The sequence below is a fragment of the Narcine bancroftii genome, chromosome 9 (genome assembly GCF_036971445.1).
Source record: "Narcine bancroftii isolate sNarBan1 chromosome 9, sNarBan1.hap1, whole genome shotgun sequence".
Taxonomy (NCBI): domain Eukaryota; kingdom Metazoa; phylum Chordata; class Chondrichthyes; order Torpediniformes; family Narcinidae; genus Narcine; species Narcine bancroftii.
In genome coordinates, this window is record NC_091477.1 from 101,623,268 (window position 1) to 101,643,205 (window position 19,938).

The following is a 19,938-nucleotide window of genomic DNA, read 5'->3' on the forward strand; positions in this document are numbered from 1 at the left end:
TTTGACTATAAATGTTACCTCTTTTGGTCTTAAATGAAAAGAAAGTCATTATTTCTGTAATTTTAACGGTGGATTATCATATTCAAGATTGCAGGACACCAGATCATGATCTATGACTGACAGCAAAATATTACTAGGCAGGACACAGGGCAAGTTGTCAACAACATCAATAACTAACAGGATATCAGCTTCAAGTTAATGACAAATTCTATCCTCTGACTCACTGTTGGCAAACATGCAGGAAATCAACTAACTTGTTGTAATTGCATACAATCATAGTGGTTAGACCTTTCATCGTTTGACAGCATGGAAATAAAAGTATTTTTTTTCTGAACCTGGCCATGACAAATGTAATATTTTCCTTCATATACAGTCAGACAAGAAATAAATAGCCAAAGTACATGAATTTAGAATTCTAAACTTGGGAAAGATATGAATCAGTCACTCCCTGGAAGAATAACATTATAACAACACTGATATGATGTACCAAACATGTTGTAATGTATCTGGTCTTACACGTGGTGATTGGCCTGGCATCCATTTCTTCATTCTTGCATTTTGAATTTCAAATTAATCTTGTTGGGATTTTTTTTTTGTTGCTTTTGACCATTTAAGCATTTAAGCATCTTCCACAACAAGTAATAAGATCAAAAAAAAGCAATGAGATTAATTTGAAAGCTTTTTACGTTCTTCTTAAACCTGAATCTGAAACAAAATTACTTGAGCATGAAAACAAAATAACTATACTTTTAATTAAAATTCTGAGAATGGAAGGGGAAGAGATATTTTATTTTTATCAAATCAACCGAAAGCTCATTTTACCTCCAAGTTATGTTGTCAATTTAGTGAGACAAACAGATACCAACACAAGGAAACTTGTTCTTGTCCTGTTTTTATAACTTTATGTACTGTTTCATAAAGATATATAAAGCAACAAATGTTCATTTTTTTCATAGTTTATTTAAAATTTTTGACCATACATGTGGTCAATTACAAAATTTAAAAAATACAAGTACAAAAGTAAATCCAGTATTTACTCCATGACGGTTGTACCCCAACCCTCAGCCACCCAAGACCTCAAAAGAAAAATATAGGTAAGAAAAGGAAAGCAAGATCAACGCAGGTCTCAAGGGTTAGGAAGAACACAACTAAAGATTTACACCTGAAAACTGTAAATATTTCCTTCCTCAAAAATGAAAGTAAGAAATCTCATTTGAGCCACTCGATAATAATTTTTAAAATTGTGGAGTTGTAAGCCTCCCAGAGCATATTTTCAGGTTAATTTTTCTATGGAGACTCTCGACATCGTACTTTTCCAAAGAAATTTTCTGACATTTATTTCACTCCTGAAGGAACCTCTGAGATAATAGTATGGGCAGTGATTGAAAGAAATATTGTACTCTTAGAAATATATTCATTTTAATACAATTGAATCTTCCCACTAGTATTATGGGTAAGGCAGTCCATATGTTTAAATCTTCAATCTTTTTGAGTAAAGGTAAATAATTCAATTTGTTTATTTTTTAAAGTTATTATCTGTACGTATTCCTAAGTATTTTATCCTATTTGTCAGTCATTTAAATAGGGTATCTCTTTGATACTGAGTATAATCTCCTGAAAGAGGAATAATTTATCCCAATTTATTTTATAACCTGAAATTTTCCCATAATCTTCCAATTTTGAGTACAATTTATGTAATGAGTTTGCTGGTACTGTCAAATATATCAATACAACATCATCAAATAATTTTCTACTCCTCCTGGTTAACCCTAAATCCTTTAATGTTCAGATCTCAACAAATTACTTCTGCTAGAGGTTCTATAGCCAAAATGAATAGAGCTGGAGACAACTAGATCTACTAGATCTTGACAACTGAAAAGATGAAGAAATTTGTCCATTAGTCACCACCTTAGCTTTTGGTTCATTGTATAATGCCTTGATCCAATTGGTAAAAATTTGACCTAGTCCAAATCTTTCCAGCACTTTAAATTAAAAAAAATCTCACTCCAGTCTATCAAATGCTCTTTCTGCATCTAATGCCCCAGCAAAACTCAGATTACTCCTCTTTTGTGTCAAATGAGTTATACTAATCAGCCTGCTCATATATCAGCAGATTGTCTCTTTTTCACAAAGCCTGCTTGGTCCATATTTATCTATTTTGGCAAGGATTTTGCCAATCTATTTGCCGAGGCTTTGGCAATGATTTTATCATCTGAATTTAATAATGAAATAAGTCTATAAGATGACGGTCTCAATGGGTCCCTATCTTTTTTTGGTATTGTAGTGATGATTGCCGTTGAAAATGTTTCTAGAGAGTATGTGTTTCAGGTGCCTCCATAGAAAGAGGAATCAACAAAACATTAAATTCTTTATAAAATTCAGTAGGGAAACCATCTTTTTCCAGAGATTGTTGCTTTCCAATTAACTCAATGTTTCCCTAACCTCTTCCTGAGCAAATGGAAGTCTTATTTGTGATAAGAATTCCTCTATTTTATTAACATTGCCTTTAGATTCTGATTGATATCGAGTAAAACTGTCAAAAAGCCTCATTAATTACTTGAGATTTATTACTAGTCACATTCAGATCTGTTTTTAATCGCATTAATCATTCTTAGTCCTGTTCTGCTTTCAACTGCCAAGAAAGTACTTTATGGGTTCTTTCACCCAGTTCATTATACTTCTGTCTAGTTCTTGTTATCACTTTTTCCATTCTATATGTTTATAATGTATTATATTTTCATGATTTTATCAGAAGACAAATTCTGTGAGACCAACTGCAATTCAACTACTGATAAATTTATTTTATGGGAAAGCATATTTAAAAGGACAAATTATACGTTACACTTCTAAGATTAAAAAAGATTATAACAAGACAGGTAGAAAAATTGGAAAAAGGAATCATTAACTTAGAAAAAGACCTGCAAATGATGGGGTCTGAAGAAAAGTGTAGACAACTCACTAATAAAAAGTAACAAATGTTCATCAAATAATTTGAAAAAGATACAAATAGACATACCATCAGGAAGCTCACGGCAAGATAGTGCATCATCCAAATCTCGTGCAGTTACTGGATCAATTGTAAATATGCATTCCTTCCTGTCAAGAAAATTGAACATTTTACATCATGCTGCTGAAATAGTCAACTTTCTGATGGAAACAATTCAGAATTTGTGGGAATGGTGAACAACAATGCATTGAGTTGAAAGAGCAGACAATCCCAAGACCATTGTCTAATGATTCTTAGCCACTTATGACATTTTTAAGACCTATGACTAAGATATTCTGGAAAACAAGCTATCTTATAAGAGTATCTCAAAGGTTGTGGCACAGACAAGACTTTGGAAAGAATGGTGACGTTTAAGACCTGGGCAGATGAAAATGGTGGAATCATTAGGAATCATCAGAGGATAAAAATGGAGGGGAAAATGGGGAAAGGGAGAAAATGGGGTAAGGAAAATGGGGAAAATGGAGAAAATGGGGTAAAGGGGGAAAATGGGGAAAGGGAGAAAATGGGGTAAGGAAAATGGGGAAAATGGGGAAAGGGAGAAAATGGGGTAAGGAAAATGGGGAAAATGGAGAAAATGGGGTAAATGGGGTAAATGGGGAAAATGGGGAAAGGGAGAAAATGGGGTAAGGAAAATGGGGGAAATGGAGAAAATGGGGAAAATGGAGAATATGGGGAAAATGGGGAAAGGGAGAAAATGGGGTAAATGGGGAAAGGGAGAAAATGGAGAATATGGGGAAAATGGGGAAAGGGAGAAAATGGGGTAAGGAAAATGGGGAAAATTGAGAAAATGGGAAAAGGGAGAAAATGGGGTAAGGAAAATGGGGAAAATGGAGAAAATGGGGAATATGGGGAAAATGGGGAAAGGGAGAAAATGGGGTAAGGAAAATGGGGAAAGGGAGAAAATGGGGTAAGGAAAATGGGGAAAATGGGGAAAGGGAGAAAATGGGGTAAGGAAAATGGGGAAAATGGGGAAAATGGGGTAAGGGAGAAAGTTATGGCTTGGTTTGCAAATGTAATTCGGTGCAGTAAGTGGGAAAAATGTAAATAAGCAAAGCAATTTAGGATTGAAGAAAATATTAACATTTAGTTTGAAGAAATTTCTGTTTAACTGGTACGATTCTTCTCTCTGAAATTGTTCTGACTTCCACTGGAGTTGGGATAGTGGATGGTGGACAATAAATTAATCTTAGCTGTAATAATTGGTTAAGGAAAAGGGAGAGGGAGCACCTAAAACAATAAATGAATTGGCATTGTCTATTTCCACCAAATCCAGTCTTTGAAATGCTCCATTATTTTTTCAATTAACAGAATTCTTCCAGAATTAATTATTCCAAAAATATTTGGAAAGGCAGTGAAGCAACAATTTGACAGATAACATGCAAAAACCTATTTAAAGAATGTATTAATAAAGCATATCAGTACAATCAGTGTAATTTTTGTTTATCCAGCAAGCTTTTATCAAAATTATGTAATGTGAAAGGCTAAGAATAAAGCCAACCAAGTTAACATTAATGTAAAATGACAAAGCTGGCGAAAATCAGCATGTAAACAGTGTATTTTATGTAGCAAAGATAAAGATACATAACCAATGTTTCATGCTTGAGGCCTTAATCAAGGTTTTTAATCAAGTTCATATTAATAACCTATACTGTTCAAGAAAAAATCTTCAAGAAATGGGCCGTAAAATTACTATTAATCAATAAACCATTCATGCAAGAACCAAAACATGGTTTGGTAATAAAACTTATTAGAATTACTTATTTTGGGACTGAAGTTAGGGAGTTAGGGAATCTAACTATTCATTACATTACAGCTGAGACTGAAATGCATTCATTTTAACTCTCAATATCCTGGTATTAGATGCCCACTAACTGCATTATCATATATTGTCATGCTCCCAAATAAACTATTTCCAAGAATGCTCAAACTTCTAAGTTTATCCTCATTCTTTTTTTAAAAATGCACAGATCCAAGAAGTTAACAAAACAAAACTTTAAAAATATTCTGAACAGACACAGACACGTACCGTAAATCTTTACGAATTCTGAACTCTTCATTTGGGATAACCCATGGTAAAGATTTTGGTAGGCATTCCAGGACCTTATGAGAGAAATCTGAAAAGTCCACATCATACTCTATCAAGATGCCTTCAGTTTCAGGTTCAATTTCACCTGCTTGTCCCAAACTTCTGGTCAAAAACCTGTTTAAAAAAACAACCAAAATTTTGCAGAGCATTTTACTCTGACATTGTATTTCCCGATCATTTCTAAACTCTATTTTCTGAACAGATTTGCCATTATGATGTGCCAAGCAGAATTAAGAAACTGAGCAAATAATGAGAATCTGCAAGGACTCAATGGGTCAGGTTGCATCCATGGTCAGTCAATAATTCCTTAAATAAGCAAAAAGATATTTCAATTCTACAATGAAATATAAAGCATGTTTTAGGCATTCCAATATGGGATCAATTTTACCCTTAAGTGCTGCACATATTTCAATAAATTATTCTTACCCATTTGCAAAATTGCAATCAGCACGCCAGTCCACAATACAGCAAATAAAAAGAATGCTTCCATAATCTGCAGGCCTAGCCATGAAGTTTTCTGGACAATCTTCTATTGGCACCAAGATTCTCGGGACTCTATGATCAACAGGTGAAAATATAACAAACTCCTTGTAAAGGTCACTATTTTTATCAGTTAATGGCTTGATGAATCCTGTCACAGCTCTGGAATGTTTCTTCTCCACAATGTAAACAACCTATATTTATGAGAAGAACAATGTTAACAATATTCAATAATTCTCTAAATAGAAGAAAATCTTCAAAAGACTTCACTTAAAACTCTGATGTCTCACTTATGAACACAAATGATTGGATATTATTCAGCTGTCCAGAGTGCTCAACATTCTGAAGTCATGATGAAATTAAACATTAATTTAATTAATGCTAAATTAAACATGAAGAGTAATAAACAAAAAAAATCTCTTCTTCATTACCATTATAAACTATGGCAGTAAACATGTTAATTTACTTTAGGAATGTGTATAGAATGATATATTATGTCCAGGATGGCAAGACAAATCATTTTTGAATAATGCCTCAGGATTTTTTTCACATCTACCTAACATGAACATGATCAATTTTTATTCATAGAAATTAAACAGAGCATTTCATATTTTTGTTTCGATTAAGATCTGAGGGTTCATAATGCCATTCAAATACTGAGCCAGTTGCCCATACTGCAATGATCTTACTTCATGGACCCTCCCTATAAAACTTCCTTACATTTAAACACTTATTATATCATCACAGTAAAGAGCCCCTTTCTTTAAATCACCATCCCCAAAGCTTCGAAGACAATGCAAGCCCCCACTTTAATTAACAGCAAAAGCTGTGAGGGTAGTTTCAATAGTTTTGAATGTCTCTAGGACTCAAATACAGGTATGCGCCACTTAAAGTCAGTTTGGGAAATGTCCAACCGTATATGTCTGTGGTCCCATAATTATTCAAGTCTGCAGCAATTTAGAAAAAGTGATAGCTAGCTATAGCAAATTGATACCGTATTCTCACACTAATCCGACTGCCTCGCTTTCTCCCCATAGCCCCGTGTCGGTCCCCACACTGATCCCTACTTACAAATAAAAAGTTTACAGGTACACTACAGTATCCCATATACCTTTGCTAAGTATATAATCTGGTGCTCGCACAACGTCCACATCACATAACGCCCAATTTCACAGAACCTATTATGGACGTTAAGCAGCGCAACCCTGTATTTCAAAAATGAATACAATTGAACTAAATTGAAATTTGTCAAAAAATATCAACTAAAACGCATAATAGTTATGGACATCTGGCAGTCATCCTCAAACTGGATTTGGATTGACTACCCTAACGAGATTTTTAACTACAAGGTTGCTTATCTTTCCATCTTCATGACATAAGACTATATCTAAAATAGCCTGTTCCCTGATAGGCTCTGCAATGTGCTACTCCAAAGAGAAATCCCTGATGCATTCCACAAATTCTTTTAGGATACACTTGCCACTTTGATTTATGCAATCAATATATTGATTAAAATCTTCTATGACAATTGCATTTACCTTCAAACAGGACCTCGCAACTTATCGAGGTCACACTTAGTGGGTTGAGAGACCATTCACTTCCTTTGATTTTAACCCAAGCCAATTTCACATTCCTATCCACTGCTTTTATATTGGGACACAACAAGGCTTGGTACTTTCCTTGATTAACAATGCCACCCCTCCTATTTTCCTCTGTGGGCTGTTGTTTTGGAACAGTGGATACTCTGGAATATTGAGCACCTAGTCTTAAGTCACCCTGCAACATCATACTTTTGGCTTTTGGCTACATCATACTCACATAATGCTATCTATGCTATCAACTTACCGATCTTATTGCAAATGTTTCATGAATTCAAATGATGAACTTGAAGCTTCGATATTTTTGCAGTTTTGCATTTGCTTGGTTTTGCATATTTTTTTTAAAATCTGTTCTGGCTTAACACACTAGGACTGCCAGTTTTTCTCCCTAACTATACTGTGCCACTGCTCTTTCATTTCCCCTGATTCCTTTCTTGAAACCCTCCCCTCTTAGTTAGTTTGAAGCCTTATTTGTAACCCTAGTATTTCCAAAGAACTCACATTCCATCTTCAACACTTAAGAAACTTATCTTCCAAAACAAGTACTTTTCCTAGATCATAAAATATCCTATTTTTTCTCCACCCCTGCATTTGTTAACTAAAACTCTCTGCAAATCATTTCGTCTGCAAATCATTTCATACTCACTCTTCCTTTTCTTTGTAATTACCTGGAGCTCAAGCCCATTCAACCCCCACCAAATGACTCCACTCCTCTGATTCTGACTTCATTTGAGTTACTCACTTTAATTGCTTTGCCATAAGTACTTCTGCTGCCTTGGCTCCAAGCTCAGGAATTCAATTCTAAGTCCCACGGAATCAAAGAAAATAGACACCACATGAAGGCACTGTCCCATTATGTTAATGACAGTTGAAAATGAGCCATCCAATCGAGTTCCATTTGCCAGTACTTGGTGCACAGATCCACAAATTACTGATCTTTAAAGACATATTCACATACTTTTCTGCAATGAAATGCAGACATTTGTCTCCACCACTCTTTTAGGCAATGAATTTCAGAATATTATAATAGTGATCCTCCTCCTATCCTTGTACCGATTTCTTTAAATCTATGTACCCTGACTTTTGACCCCTCTGCAGGAAAACTAGGTTCTCATTATTTGCTCTAGCTCTGAAGCCTCAATTTTATACATCTCAATTAAGACTGTACTCAGTCACAAGAAAATTACCATTGCCTGTGCAATATCTCCTCAGAGCTACAGTTTTCCAGTTATAGAATAAGTTAATAAAATTATGATGATACATAACTTAAAAGGGTAAAATTGTAAGGTTTAGTTGTGAGGTTACATTTCACAAACAAACATCTCATTTGCTATACAATAGCTATGCAAAAGGTAGACTTTGTGTCTACAGATGGCTTTGCAGAGACAATGGGAAATGCTTTCGCAAGTAGGTGTTAATGGACCAGCATGTCCAGGTTCAAGAACTGAGAACTCTTTTGCTTATAAACTGGTGGCAGAGTTTTAAACATCTGAATGAAGTTTGTTGTCCTAAGAGAGGCCACGTGGTTTAGCAGAGAAAAAAACATCCATTGTATTCTGCAACAGTTTGTACGAAGGCTGCAACTTGGCAGACCTGTTGCAAGATCCCATTTCAAGATGGGTTTGGGTTCTGAGTTCAGCCTATTCTAAAGCTCTGTATTCAATTGCAGAGATTGTGGCTGGTTGTTCTGTTTCTCCTGAAATAGGGAAAAAATAATTCCTTGTGGTAACCTGGAAGAAGAGGTTATCTTTTGGAAAAACCCAAGAGGGGCATTTCTTCGGTAAGACACTTCAGTTGTTGATTGAAGGAGATCAATTTGTGTGTCCAACGAACAACGAATATCTCTCTGAAACCAACAAAGACCTTCCTAAGCAGTAACAACTTAAGTTAAAGCATCAGAACTTGGTGAATATACTATCTGTTCAATTCTATGCACAGTATGGAAGATTGCCTAATACCAGTGACCTTGGAGAAGTGAAAAGTGAATAATTGGACAGTGAAAAAGAACTTTACTTTCTTTTCAAATTTTATTTTATTGGCACAGGTAAAAATTACATACATAGCCAAATTGCAATAGATCAAAATCAATACATGCTGTTCTATCATTTTTTCTCCCCCCACCTATTCCCTTCCTCAAAGAAAAACCTCCAAGAAAAGCAAGAAAAAAGAAAGAAAATAATAGATTAATTATATAAACAATACTGGATATTACTTTATAACTAAATTATGACCTAATTATGCTAACCTCTACAACTATAAATATAACCACTAAATATAAAATATGCAATGAATTAAAACACTACCGTATAATATAAAATACTTGGTCAAAACCTAAGTATATATTTAAAAATACATAGAAAACATCGAATAATAATAATAAAAGTAAAAAATTAAAGAATTATTAAGGTAAGGTGAGACCGGAGAGTGACGAAGCTTGAACCATAGTCTACCAATTCACTTAATATAAGTATTTATAAAGTTATAACACCAATCTTTTGCATATATGGAACCAAAATTCTCAAAAAATTTTCATATTTATTCTTAAAATTACATGTAATCTTTTCAAAAGGTATACAACTTTGCATTTCACCATGCCATCTATCTAATACTAAATCCATATTCAATTGACATGAAACAGCTACACATTTTCTGGTAACTGTCAGCCCAATCTTTAAAAATTCCTTCTGAAACCAATCCAACTTTAAATCTGAATTAATGCATGAAGTATCCCCCAAAAGAAATAACATAGGATTTCTCGGGAGTCTAACACCCATTACCTGTTGAAGAAAGTCTATTAAATTAGTCCAAAAAGAGTTCAATTTGGAACATGTCCATGTAGAATGTAAAAAGTACCTATAAATTTTTTACATCGAAAACACTTATCCGAAATGTCTGAATTTAATCTATTAAGCTTTTGTGGTGTGAAATATAACTGGTGTATAAAATTATATTGTACCATTCTATATCTAATATTTATTGTATTTTTCATACTGTCATAACATATTTGTGTCCAATTTCTATCAGTGATACCATACCCAAATCTTTTTCCCACCTTTGTTTTGATTTATATAAATCTTTCTTCTTTACCCCACTTAAATACATTACAGATATAAACTTTTTTTATATTTGGATTTAATATTATTGTTTCTATTTCATCATCTTCTAACAATAAATAAGAGGCAGTTAATCTTTCTTGGTGAATGTCTGTCGCTGCTGGTTTTTGAGTCCTTTGGGCTCGTAACATCACAACTTCCCTTTAAAACTCGATCTTTCTCAGACCAATTACATTGTTTTTGTAGCAGGGTCATGAGAACTCTTCTAATTAAGGTTATATACAGTTCTAGCATAACCACCATGTTCTCACATTCTGAGCTTCAGCAAATAAAATAAAGCATGGGAGGGGCGTGGCGAGATGGCGTAGATGGGAGACGTGGGAAGACACCTCTCCTGACAGAACTATTAAAAACACTACTTTAAAGTTTTTTTTAAATTTTTAAAAAGTATTGAGTATAATGTGTTTTGAAGGTAATAATGAGGAAAACAAAAGCACAAACTGTTAAAAAAAACAATCCAGAAACGGCTTTCAAGTACTGAAGAGCTTGGGCCTACCTTCGAAATGGAGCCTGGGAAGTCAATTACTGTTCATCTGAGACAGCAATGGCAGTCCCTGGGTAAGCCTCAGCTGACCCCAGCACTGACATCACGAAGCGTCAAGGAAGATGGCACCAGAGCCCAAAGACGTCCTCCTCCTGAATATGAGGAGCAACCGCGCATGAGCGCTATACCGAGTTCGGCCCGTGCGGTGGGGACCCAACCTCTCACAGCCCAGTGAACATGGTCTGTCGGGAGGTCGAAATGCCGTCAGTATCGATGGAGAAGGAAGAAGGAGACATCATGGGGGGACTGGAAGAGGAAGAAATCTACCCAGGTATAGAAGAAGAAGAAACTGTAATATACAAAGGTAGGCCTTTATCTAAGCAGGTGCAAGGGAAGTTTAGATCTGATCCTCATTATTCCGGTTCAACAAATCAATTTTATATGGTTATCTAAACAAATAGAGACTATGGCAAATCAGATGAATCAAGGCTTTTTATCTTGAAAGAGCAATTTACTGGTATGAAAGAAGAAATGACATCAATTAAGTCTGATATGGCAAAGTGTGTGAAGGATAACATACAAGACAAATTTAAGAAGATTGAAGAGGATTTTCATGATTGTCAGGATGATGTAGAGCAATGTAAAGAAAAGATGGGTCAGAAGGAAGATTCATTTACTGGATGGCAAATTCAGAGAAATGAGTTATTGAAGAAGATTGATGTTTTGGAGAATCAAAGTTGAAGAAATAATATTAAAATTGTTGGTTCACCAGAAGATTTTGAAGGTCCAGATCTGGTTCAATTTTTTCAGAAATGGATTCCTCAAGTTTTGGGGGAAGAATATTTTCCAAATGGTTTGGAATTGGATAGAGCTCATAGAGTGATTAGAAAAAAACCTTTTCCTGGACAGGCGACACGCACTATACTGATCAGGTGTTTGCTTTACCAAAAAAGATAGGGAGATGATTTTACATGTAGTAGTTCAAAATGCAAGGAAATATCAGAGCCCGTTGTGGTTAAGTATAGTAGAATTTTCTTTTATGCAGATTGAGTCAATTTATTATTAAATGTCGTAAAGAGTTTAATTCTGCAAAGCTGTATTGTGGAAGAAAGGATATAAATTTGCCTTTAGATTTCCTGCTGTTCTTAGTCTTTTATGGAGACTTTTTCCAATCACAATTTTTTTCTGATGATGCTGAAACTCTTACATTTGCTAATTCCCTGCTGGATAAATAAGCAGAAGAAAAGTCCAGAAAATTCTTCTTACCAATTGAAACCAGCTCAAAAAGAGGGAAAAAGTGGTTTGGAAGAGAAGGAACAAATCAATTACTTGAAATTGATATTGATGATGATCAAGTTAACAGAGATTTGGAGGCTTATCATACTTGAAATGTGTTGTTTTTGTTGATTTCTTTATTGTTCTGTTCGGGGGGGGGGGTGGTATTGTTCATTTCTCCTTCTGAAGTCATTGGCCACTTTGTGGCATTGGTCACTTCCTATATAGTAGAGGGAGTTTACAGCACTTTTTTTTCTTTTTTTGTGTTTTTTTTTTCTCTTTTTTTATGATTTCTTCTTTTTTCTGGCCTATCCTTTTCTTTTTATTTCAGATTAACCATGGACTGGAACCCCACCATGGAAGTTTAATGGTTTAGATTAAAATGTTATCTAATTTGAATTTTGCAACATTTAATGTTAACGGGCCCAATAATCCAATTAAGAGGAAGAGAGTTTTGACATATTAAAAAGTTGAAGATTGGTATTGCTTTTTTGCAAGAGATGCATTTCACTGAAAAGGAACATCAGAAATTAAAAAGAGGTTGGGTTAGTCAAGTTATAACTTCTTTAAACTCCAAGGCAGGAGGGGTAGCTATTTTGATTAATGAGAGGTTATCATTTAAAATGGAATCAGTAATTGAGTCACTGGGTAGACTGTCAGTTGTTAATTGCAAAATTTATTCAGAGTCTTCGACATTGTTTATGCCCTTAATATAGACGATGAGAAATTTTTGTTAGATTCCTTTTTATTAATTTGATGAAGGCATATGAGAAAATTATGACCAGAGGGGACTTTAACTGCTGTTCAGATCCATTATTAGATAAATCCCCAAAAACTGTAGTTAAGACTAAAATGGCAAAATGACTCTCAATGTTAATGAAGAAAATTAATTTAGTTGATATATGGAGGAGGTTAAATCCTAACGAGAAAAATTTTTTGTTTTATTCGTTTTGATACAATTCTTACTCTAGAATAGATTTTTTAATATCAACACAATTGGAAGGTTGTGTTATATCTGCGGAATATAAAAGTAGAACATTATCAGACAATTCTCTTTTATTAACAACATGTCTACATTTGGAAAAGATAGATAATGTATATTGGTAGAGATTTAATTCTTGATTGTTAAAATATGTTGAATTTTGTAATTTTATGAGATCAAATACTGCAATTTTTGAAAATAAATATGGATTCAGTTAATAGTAAGTTTGTTTTATGGGATGCTTTGAAGGCGTATTTAAGAGGACAAATTATTAATTTTTCATCAAAGATTAAGAAACAGTATTCTTCTGAGGTTAATAAATTGGAGGAGGAGATAAGAGTTATTAGAAAAAAGATATACAACAGAATTCAACTGAGATTAAAAAGATACAATTAATTAACAAGAAATTAAGATATAATTCATTACAAATTTATAAGTTTGAAAAATTATTACATAGAACTAATCAAAGATATTATGAATTAGGGAAAAGAGCACCTAAGATTTTAGCTTGGCAGTTGAAGTCAGTGCATTTAAGGAATTTTATGTAAAATTGTACACTTCAGAATTAGAGAAGGATGAAGTTAAAAATGATCATTTTTTAATCTAATCTTAATTTACTTTCTTTGAGTAATCGGGATATTAAGGATTTGGAAGCTTCATTTACTTGTAGATAGCTAATGGAAGGGCTTCAATCTATGTCTAATGGGAAATCTCCTGTGAAGATGGATTTTCTGTGGGATTTTATAAAACAATTTCAGGATTTGTTTATACTAATATTGAAACAAGTGATGGAGGTTCATTCATTTTTGGATTCTTTTTCACAGATAATTATTACAGTTTTTCTTAAAAAAGATAGAGACCCTTTGAAAGTTGAATCTTATAGACCTATTCCATTATTAAATGTCAATTATAAGATTGTAACAAAGATTTTAGCAAATAGATTGGCTGAATACTTATCAACTTTGAATCATTTAGATCAGGCTAGATTCATTAAAAATCATTATTCTGAGGATGATTTTGTTAAATTGATTTCTTTGATTCCTCTTTCTCAGGAGGAATCCAAACTAGCTATAGTTATAGTATTAGATGCAGAAAAAGCATTTGACAGAGTAGAATGGAGTTTTTTGTTTAAAGTATTAGAAAAAGTTTAAATTTGGACCTGTATTTATTGGTTGGATTAAGTCTTTATTTAAAAATCCTATTGCTAGAGTTGTGACGAATGGGCAAATGTCCTTACCATTTGAACTGGGGAGATCTACTAGACAGGGTTGCCCATTGTCACCAGCTCTTTTTGCATTAGTTATTGAACCTTTGGCACAATTGAAAAGGCAAGATAATAATATTAAAGGTATTAAAGTGAAATCTGATAAGTTTAAAATTAATTTGTTTGCCGATTATGTTTTGATAAATTTAACAGAACCTCAGAAATCTTTAAAACAGTCATATGACAGATTGGAACAGTATGGAGAAATATCAGGTTGTAAAATCAATTTGGAAAAAAGTGAGATTATGTCATTGTCTGAGATGGATTATACTTCTTGTAAAGATATTGCTAAATTTAGATGGTCAGATCAAATTAAGTATTTAGGAGTTAAAGATTATAAAGATTTTAATCATTTATATGAATTAAATTATTTACCTTTGTTTTATAAAATTAAAATTATTTAAATCAATGGAAAGATTTACCAATAACATTAATAGGTAGAGTAAACTGTATTAAGATTAATGTTTTTCCTAGATTACAATATTTTTTTCAGTCCATTCCTTGTAAAGTTCCTAAAAAATTTTTAAAATTTGTATTTTATTACAAGGAAATTTTTGTGGAAAAAAAGATGGCAAGAGTGTCTTAACAAAAATTAACTTGAAAATATGAGTTAGGGGGTTTGCAGCTTCCAAATTTTCAAAATTATTATAAAGCGGCACAATTAAAATTTATTAATAGAATGTTTGATTTGGAAAAATCATTGGTATTGGCAAATATCGAATGATCTCAGATTAGTGAGAAGATGGATCAATTTATTTATAAATGGAATTTTAAATTGTTACATAAATCACCTATTTCAATACATTTGATGGAATTATGGAATGCGGTAAACGAAGAAATAGGTACACAAGGGAAAATTACAGATAAAACACCTCTATATCTTTTTCCATTTATGGTTAAAAATCAGTTTTGAAATTATGGGATCAAAAAGGAATTAAAATTGTATTGTTCTGATAAAATTATCTTGGTTGATTGTTAGAATCTGTCATAAGCCAAAATAAAAATTACAAACAGGATAATCTCAACAATTTTTCCCGAATAAGTGAAAGGAAAGCAGCAAAATTATGAAAGTATGTTTGCACTGATGAGAGTAATAAAGAAACAACTATTCCATAATTTAAAAATCCCGTGATATAGCTTTAAAAAGGAAATTTGCTTGACTCATCTATCAGCACTAATATACAATTTAAAGTCATTACATAAACCCAAGTTCTCTTACTCTTACTTTGGCATCAAGAGATAAAGGCAGAAAAAGCAGGAGCTTGACAGAAAAGCACCCACTTTCTGAACAGAATATCATATTTTTCAATAAATCCTCTATTTATCTCAGCATACTTTAACTTTACTTCATTATCGAAGTGGAGTTGACAGATTTACCTTTCCAGTTTTTTGAAGAAACCTATCTGGATGGTTACTTGAATCATTTGCAGCCACACTGCAAAATTTGTCCTGTCTTGAAGTTTTAATTCTGACAAGACCATCAGCACACCATAATGCACCAGGACCAGTGGCTGTAGAATCAATAAGAAAAGAAATGCACAATTAAATAATAGAATATTACAATTCTCTCATTCGTTAAAAAATCTAATCAGAAAATTTCTTTCAGTGATTTCGAAAAGCAAGTTATATAAGCTATCCAAATGAAAATGAAGTCATGTATTACCCAGTATTGGAAAACTAAATATAATAGCCCTTGAAACTGTAAGCATGAACAAGTTAACGAATGTACAAAAATAAATCAACTGTGTAGATCCAGACAGGCGGTCAATCAACAATTTGTCCTGTGAAAGTGATGAAATACTGGTTAAATTTTTATCCTGCTCCAAAAGATGCCACGCAGGAGCTCAAATCGAAGAGAGTGTTTCATGAACCTGAACAGCAACTTGACCTTGAGCAAGAAGCAGATTTTTGAAGAACAAGAAGAAATTAACTGTTCCTCGTGCAACGAATCTGTGTTAATATGAATACTTAGTTTAATGATAAAATTATATTTTATCTAGATATGGTTTAATAACTTCGTTTTGGGTGGTTACAAGGGCACAAAGACAGCACATTACCATTTGAAACACACGTGGTTCTTTGAGATAAAAGACAGAAGCCAGCTTGAGCTGAAAATGGATGCTGATTGAAATTCGAGTCAAGAAGATGGAAAAGGACTTATGAAGATAAATGGAAACAATTGGTGCTTAGTTCAGAGGCACCTGTTTCAATGCACAGCCATTTTAGTTTTGAGAAAAGCAAACTTCTCAGAGACATAAGTAGACTTAAATGCTTTTAGCACATTCGTGTCAAAAGACCTGATGAGCTTCAAAGAAATAATGTCACATACCATGTGACATGAGAAAATGGCTGGAAATATATTATCAAAATGAGAGAAAAAGAGTTCATTTTGGAGAGTACAGAAGTCAAAACCCCATTACACACACAGGGGTTGAAACTTTGTGAAAGACAGGGTTGAATTACAGTAACCAGAATAGGTGCTGATGTGTGTTACTCCTAGAAAAAGGGGAACACAGAAACAGTGGCATTTGCAATAAGGAAGACCACCTCACTTTCTCTTTTAAAAAAGAGGACAGCATTCTACTGGGTCCAATTTGTATGGCCACTTCATTTTAATCCTTGTCTAGGTTTGTGAATTCATCATGGAAAAAATAACCACTTTGTTTAACCCTTGTCTGGGTTTGTGAATTTATCATGGAAGAAAAATGCCATTTTGTTTAACCTTTGTCTAGGTTTGTGAATTTATCATGAAAGAAAATAGCCACATTTGCTTTCTCTTTGAAAAGAAGGGAGATTCTTCATGTGGAAAACAGATTCCAAAATCTTCAGTATAAAGAATAAGATTTGATCCTGGGAGGATAGGAATTGTATTCTCCTTTTCACAGGAGGTACATTGGTGGCTCAAAAGATGGTCACTTCTATTTAAAGAATATCTCAAGACATCGCATCAAAAGAATTGTGAGTAAAGAGGCCTGAAGGTATGATGTTTAAAAGCACTTCAGAATTATTTCTGAACTGAGAATTTAAGACCTGCAAGCAAGACTAAAATGATGCTGAAGTTTTAAAAGTTGATTTTTCAGAGTGGGACTTGAATTACACAAACACACATACATTTTACATTAAATATAGTGGAGATAAATTTAGAGTTAAGTTTAGTGATAAGTAAGAAATGTTATGTTATTGATAGTTTAATAAAAAATTATTATTTTGAATTTACCATTGTCTGGTCAATTTTCCATTGCTGTTCCTTTGTTAGTACTAACAAAATTCCTTTAGTCCCAAGCAAAAATTAAAAGGGTTGTTAGTTCATAACACTAATGCAATTTGTTCAGATATTTTACTGTCATGCAATCAACATTGCGATAACATGATTAATTCTTAGAGTAGTGGTCTTAAACCTTTTTCTTTCCACTCACATACCATCTTAAGTAATCCTTTATTGACAACAGAGCACCAGTGGCATCAAACTTTAATATTAACACTAAAGCCATGTTCAAAGTGCAGACAATGATTAGATAAATATCTCCAAAATTATACATTCTTTCCAGTCACTCTTTTTGCTCTAACCTGATGGATGAATGGACTTTGCCATGAATAATCAATCTTCAGCAATAACTTGATCGAAGCACCCGACAATAATAATTTTTAAAAACTTCTTAAAGCAAACTGCTGGCATATAATTATGAAACATGGCTTATTTAAGGATATTGTTAAAAAAAATAGGAAAACAAAAAGTACCCAACATCGTACACCTTGAACTAAAATCGCACACGTTCTTAATATAAAATCAGGTTTACATTAGCTTTAAGGGAAAAAAAATGAAGTAATCCCTTTGCAAGATGTTTTCTAAATATGAGCAAAAAACATGATAGTTTAGGAATTTACTTCTACTGGCCCAAAACTGCATTGGTAATTTGTTCCATTCTATAATGGAACATTAACCTTTTAAAACTGTAGAATACAAAGAATTTAAAATTCACGTCAGAGCCATGCTGCAATGAAAAGGGCCATGTTTATACATTTTAACAGTTCAGCATTGGGGTGGTGGGAAGTATGGATCATGTGAAGGCAGAACAGATTTAATTTGGTATCATGGTTGGGGTAGACATCGTGGACCATTGTTGAGCTGTACTGTCCTATTTTCTAAAAGCAAATATTATCTTGTTTGTTATAATTAATATTTCTCTGAGTCCTTCCCATTCCCTCTACTACCTGCATTCTTGTGGGAATTGTTCTAACATTTTTCTGCATAGTGACATCTCTCTTCCAGTCTACCCCTTCATCCTTATAACATCTAACTTTAGGCTACTCTTTTTGATTCTGATTATTTTGTTATTAGTAATAAAATAATGAGGTAGAATGTTATAGCAGTTGGTTTTCTTCTGCCTCACATCATCAGGGACATAGGTTTAATCTCAACCTCTGTTGAAGCAAATCTTACACATTCTCTCCATAACTGCTTCGGTTTCCTCTGGTTGGTCTAATGTCCTTTCATCTTCCAAAAAGACAAGCTGACACATTAAATAGGCCCAAAATTGCCCCTTAGCTTTGCTAATGCAAAAACAATCAAAGGAGAGTTGATTGCTTTCTGTGAGAGAATAAGATGCAGGAAAATAAAGAGAGGTTAATGGAACTAATGGAATTGCTCTCCTGGTAGCCAGCATGGACTTAAGGGCTAAATGAACTCTTTTGTGTTATTACGAAATAACAAAAATGAAACTCCAGAAGAATTATGGGCAAGCATTTATCATAGATACTCACTTTCATACTAGCTTATACACTTGAGAAAAGTTGAATGTTCCTGCAGAGTTTGAGGAGATTCAGTATGTCATCGAAGACTCTCGAAAACTTCTACAGGTGTACCATAGAGAGCATTTCAGGTGGTTGCCTCATTGTCTGGTACAGAGGTGCCAACGGTCAAGTCAAGAAAAAATTCCAGAGGGTTGCTAACTCAGTCCGCAACATCAGGGAGCCAGACTTCACTCCATGAGGCGACATGAGGCGGTATCCTAAGAAAGCAGCCTCTACCTGTGATAGTACAGATCTATCACCAATGTATATAGTGTATATAGTTACAGTATCTAGACTGTGCTTACAGCGATTGGCTGAGAGCTAAGCCACGCCTACTGTCTGGGCCTTAAAGGGTTGTGTCCCTAGCCAGGTCGGATCATTCCAGACTGGTCGGCCACCTGTGAAGAGCTCCTGTCTTTTGCTAATAAAAGCCTTGGTTTGGATCAACAAGTCTTTGATTCTTTTGACGAGCTCTACACTACCCTCAAAGACCCCCACCACCAAGGCCATGCCCTCTTCACCCTGCTATCAATCGGGCAAAAGGTACAGGAGCCTGAAGACGAGCATTCAGTGGCACAGGGACAGTTTCTTCTCCATTGCCATCAGATTCCTGAATGAGCAATTAAACACAGACACTGCTTGACTTTGACTTTTTCCTTTCTCTTGCACTATTTTTACTTATTTTGTAGGGTGGTTTATATGAATGTTTTCACTATTGACGCTGCTGCAAAACAATGAATTTCGTGACATGTTCATGACAATAAATTTCGATTCTGAGATACATTTGCCTCATCCACCTTGCTTTTCTTTGCATTATCCTTTCAGTTAATTTTCCATTATGTCTGGATTTCCCAGCAG

The 19,938-nt window shown here is 33.9% G+C and overlaps 1 protein-coding gene across 10 annotated transcripts in view; it reads right to left on the reverse strand.

Moving 5' to 3' along the window:
* Positions 1-19,938, reverse strand: part of dis3l2 (DIS3 like 3'-5' exoribonuclease 2) — a 201,090-nt gene that overhangs the window by 130,746 nt on the left and 50,406 nt on the right. For all 10 annotated transcript variants that reach the window (XM_069897053.1, XM_069897056.1, XM_069897052.1 and 7 more), the window contains 4 exons: positions 15,667-15,800; positions 5,520-5,767; positions 5,034-5,207; positions 3,017-3,096 (listed from right to left, as the gene is read on the reverse strand). In XM_069897053.1, coding sequence (XP_069753154.1) covers positions 3,017-3,096; positions 5,034-5,207; positions 5,520-5,767; positions 15,667-15,800 — 636 coding nt within the window. The remainder of the gene's footprint in view (positions 1-3,016; positions 3,097-5,033; positions 5,208-5,519; positions 5,768-15,666; positions 15,801-19,938) is intronic.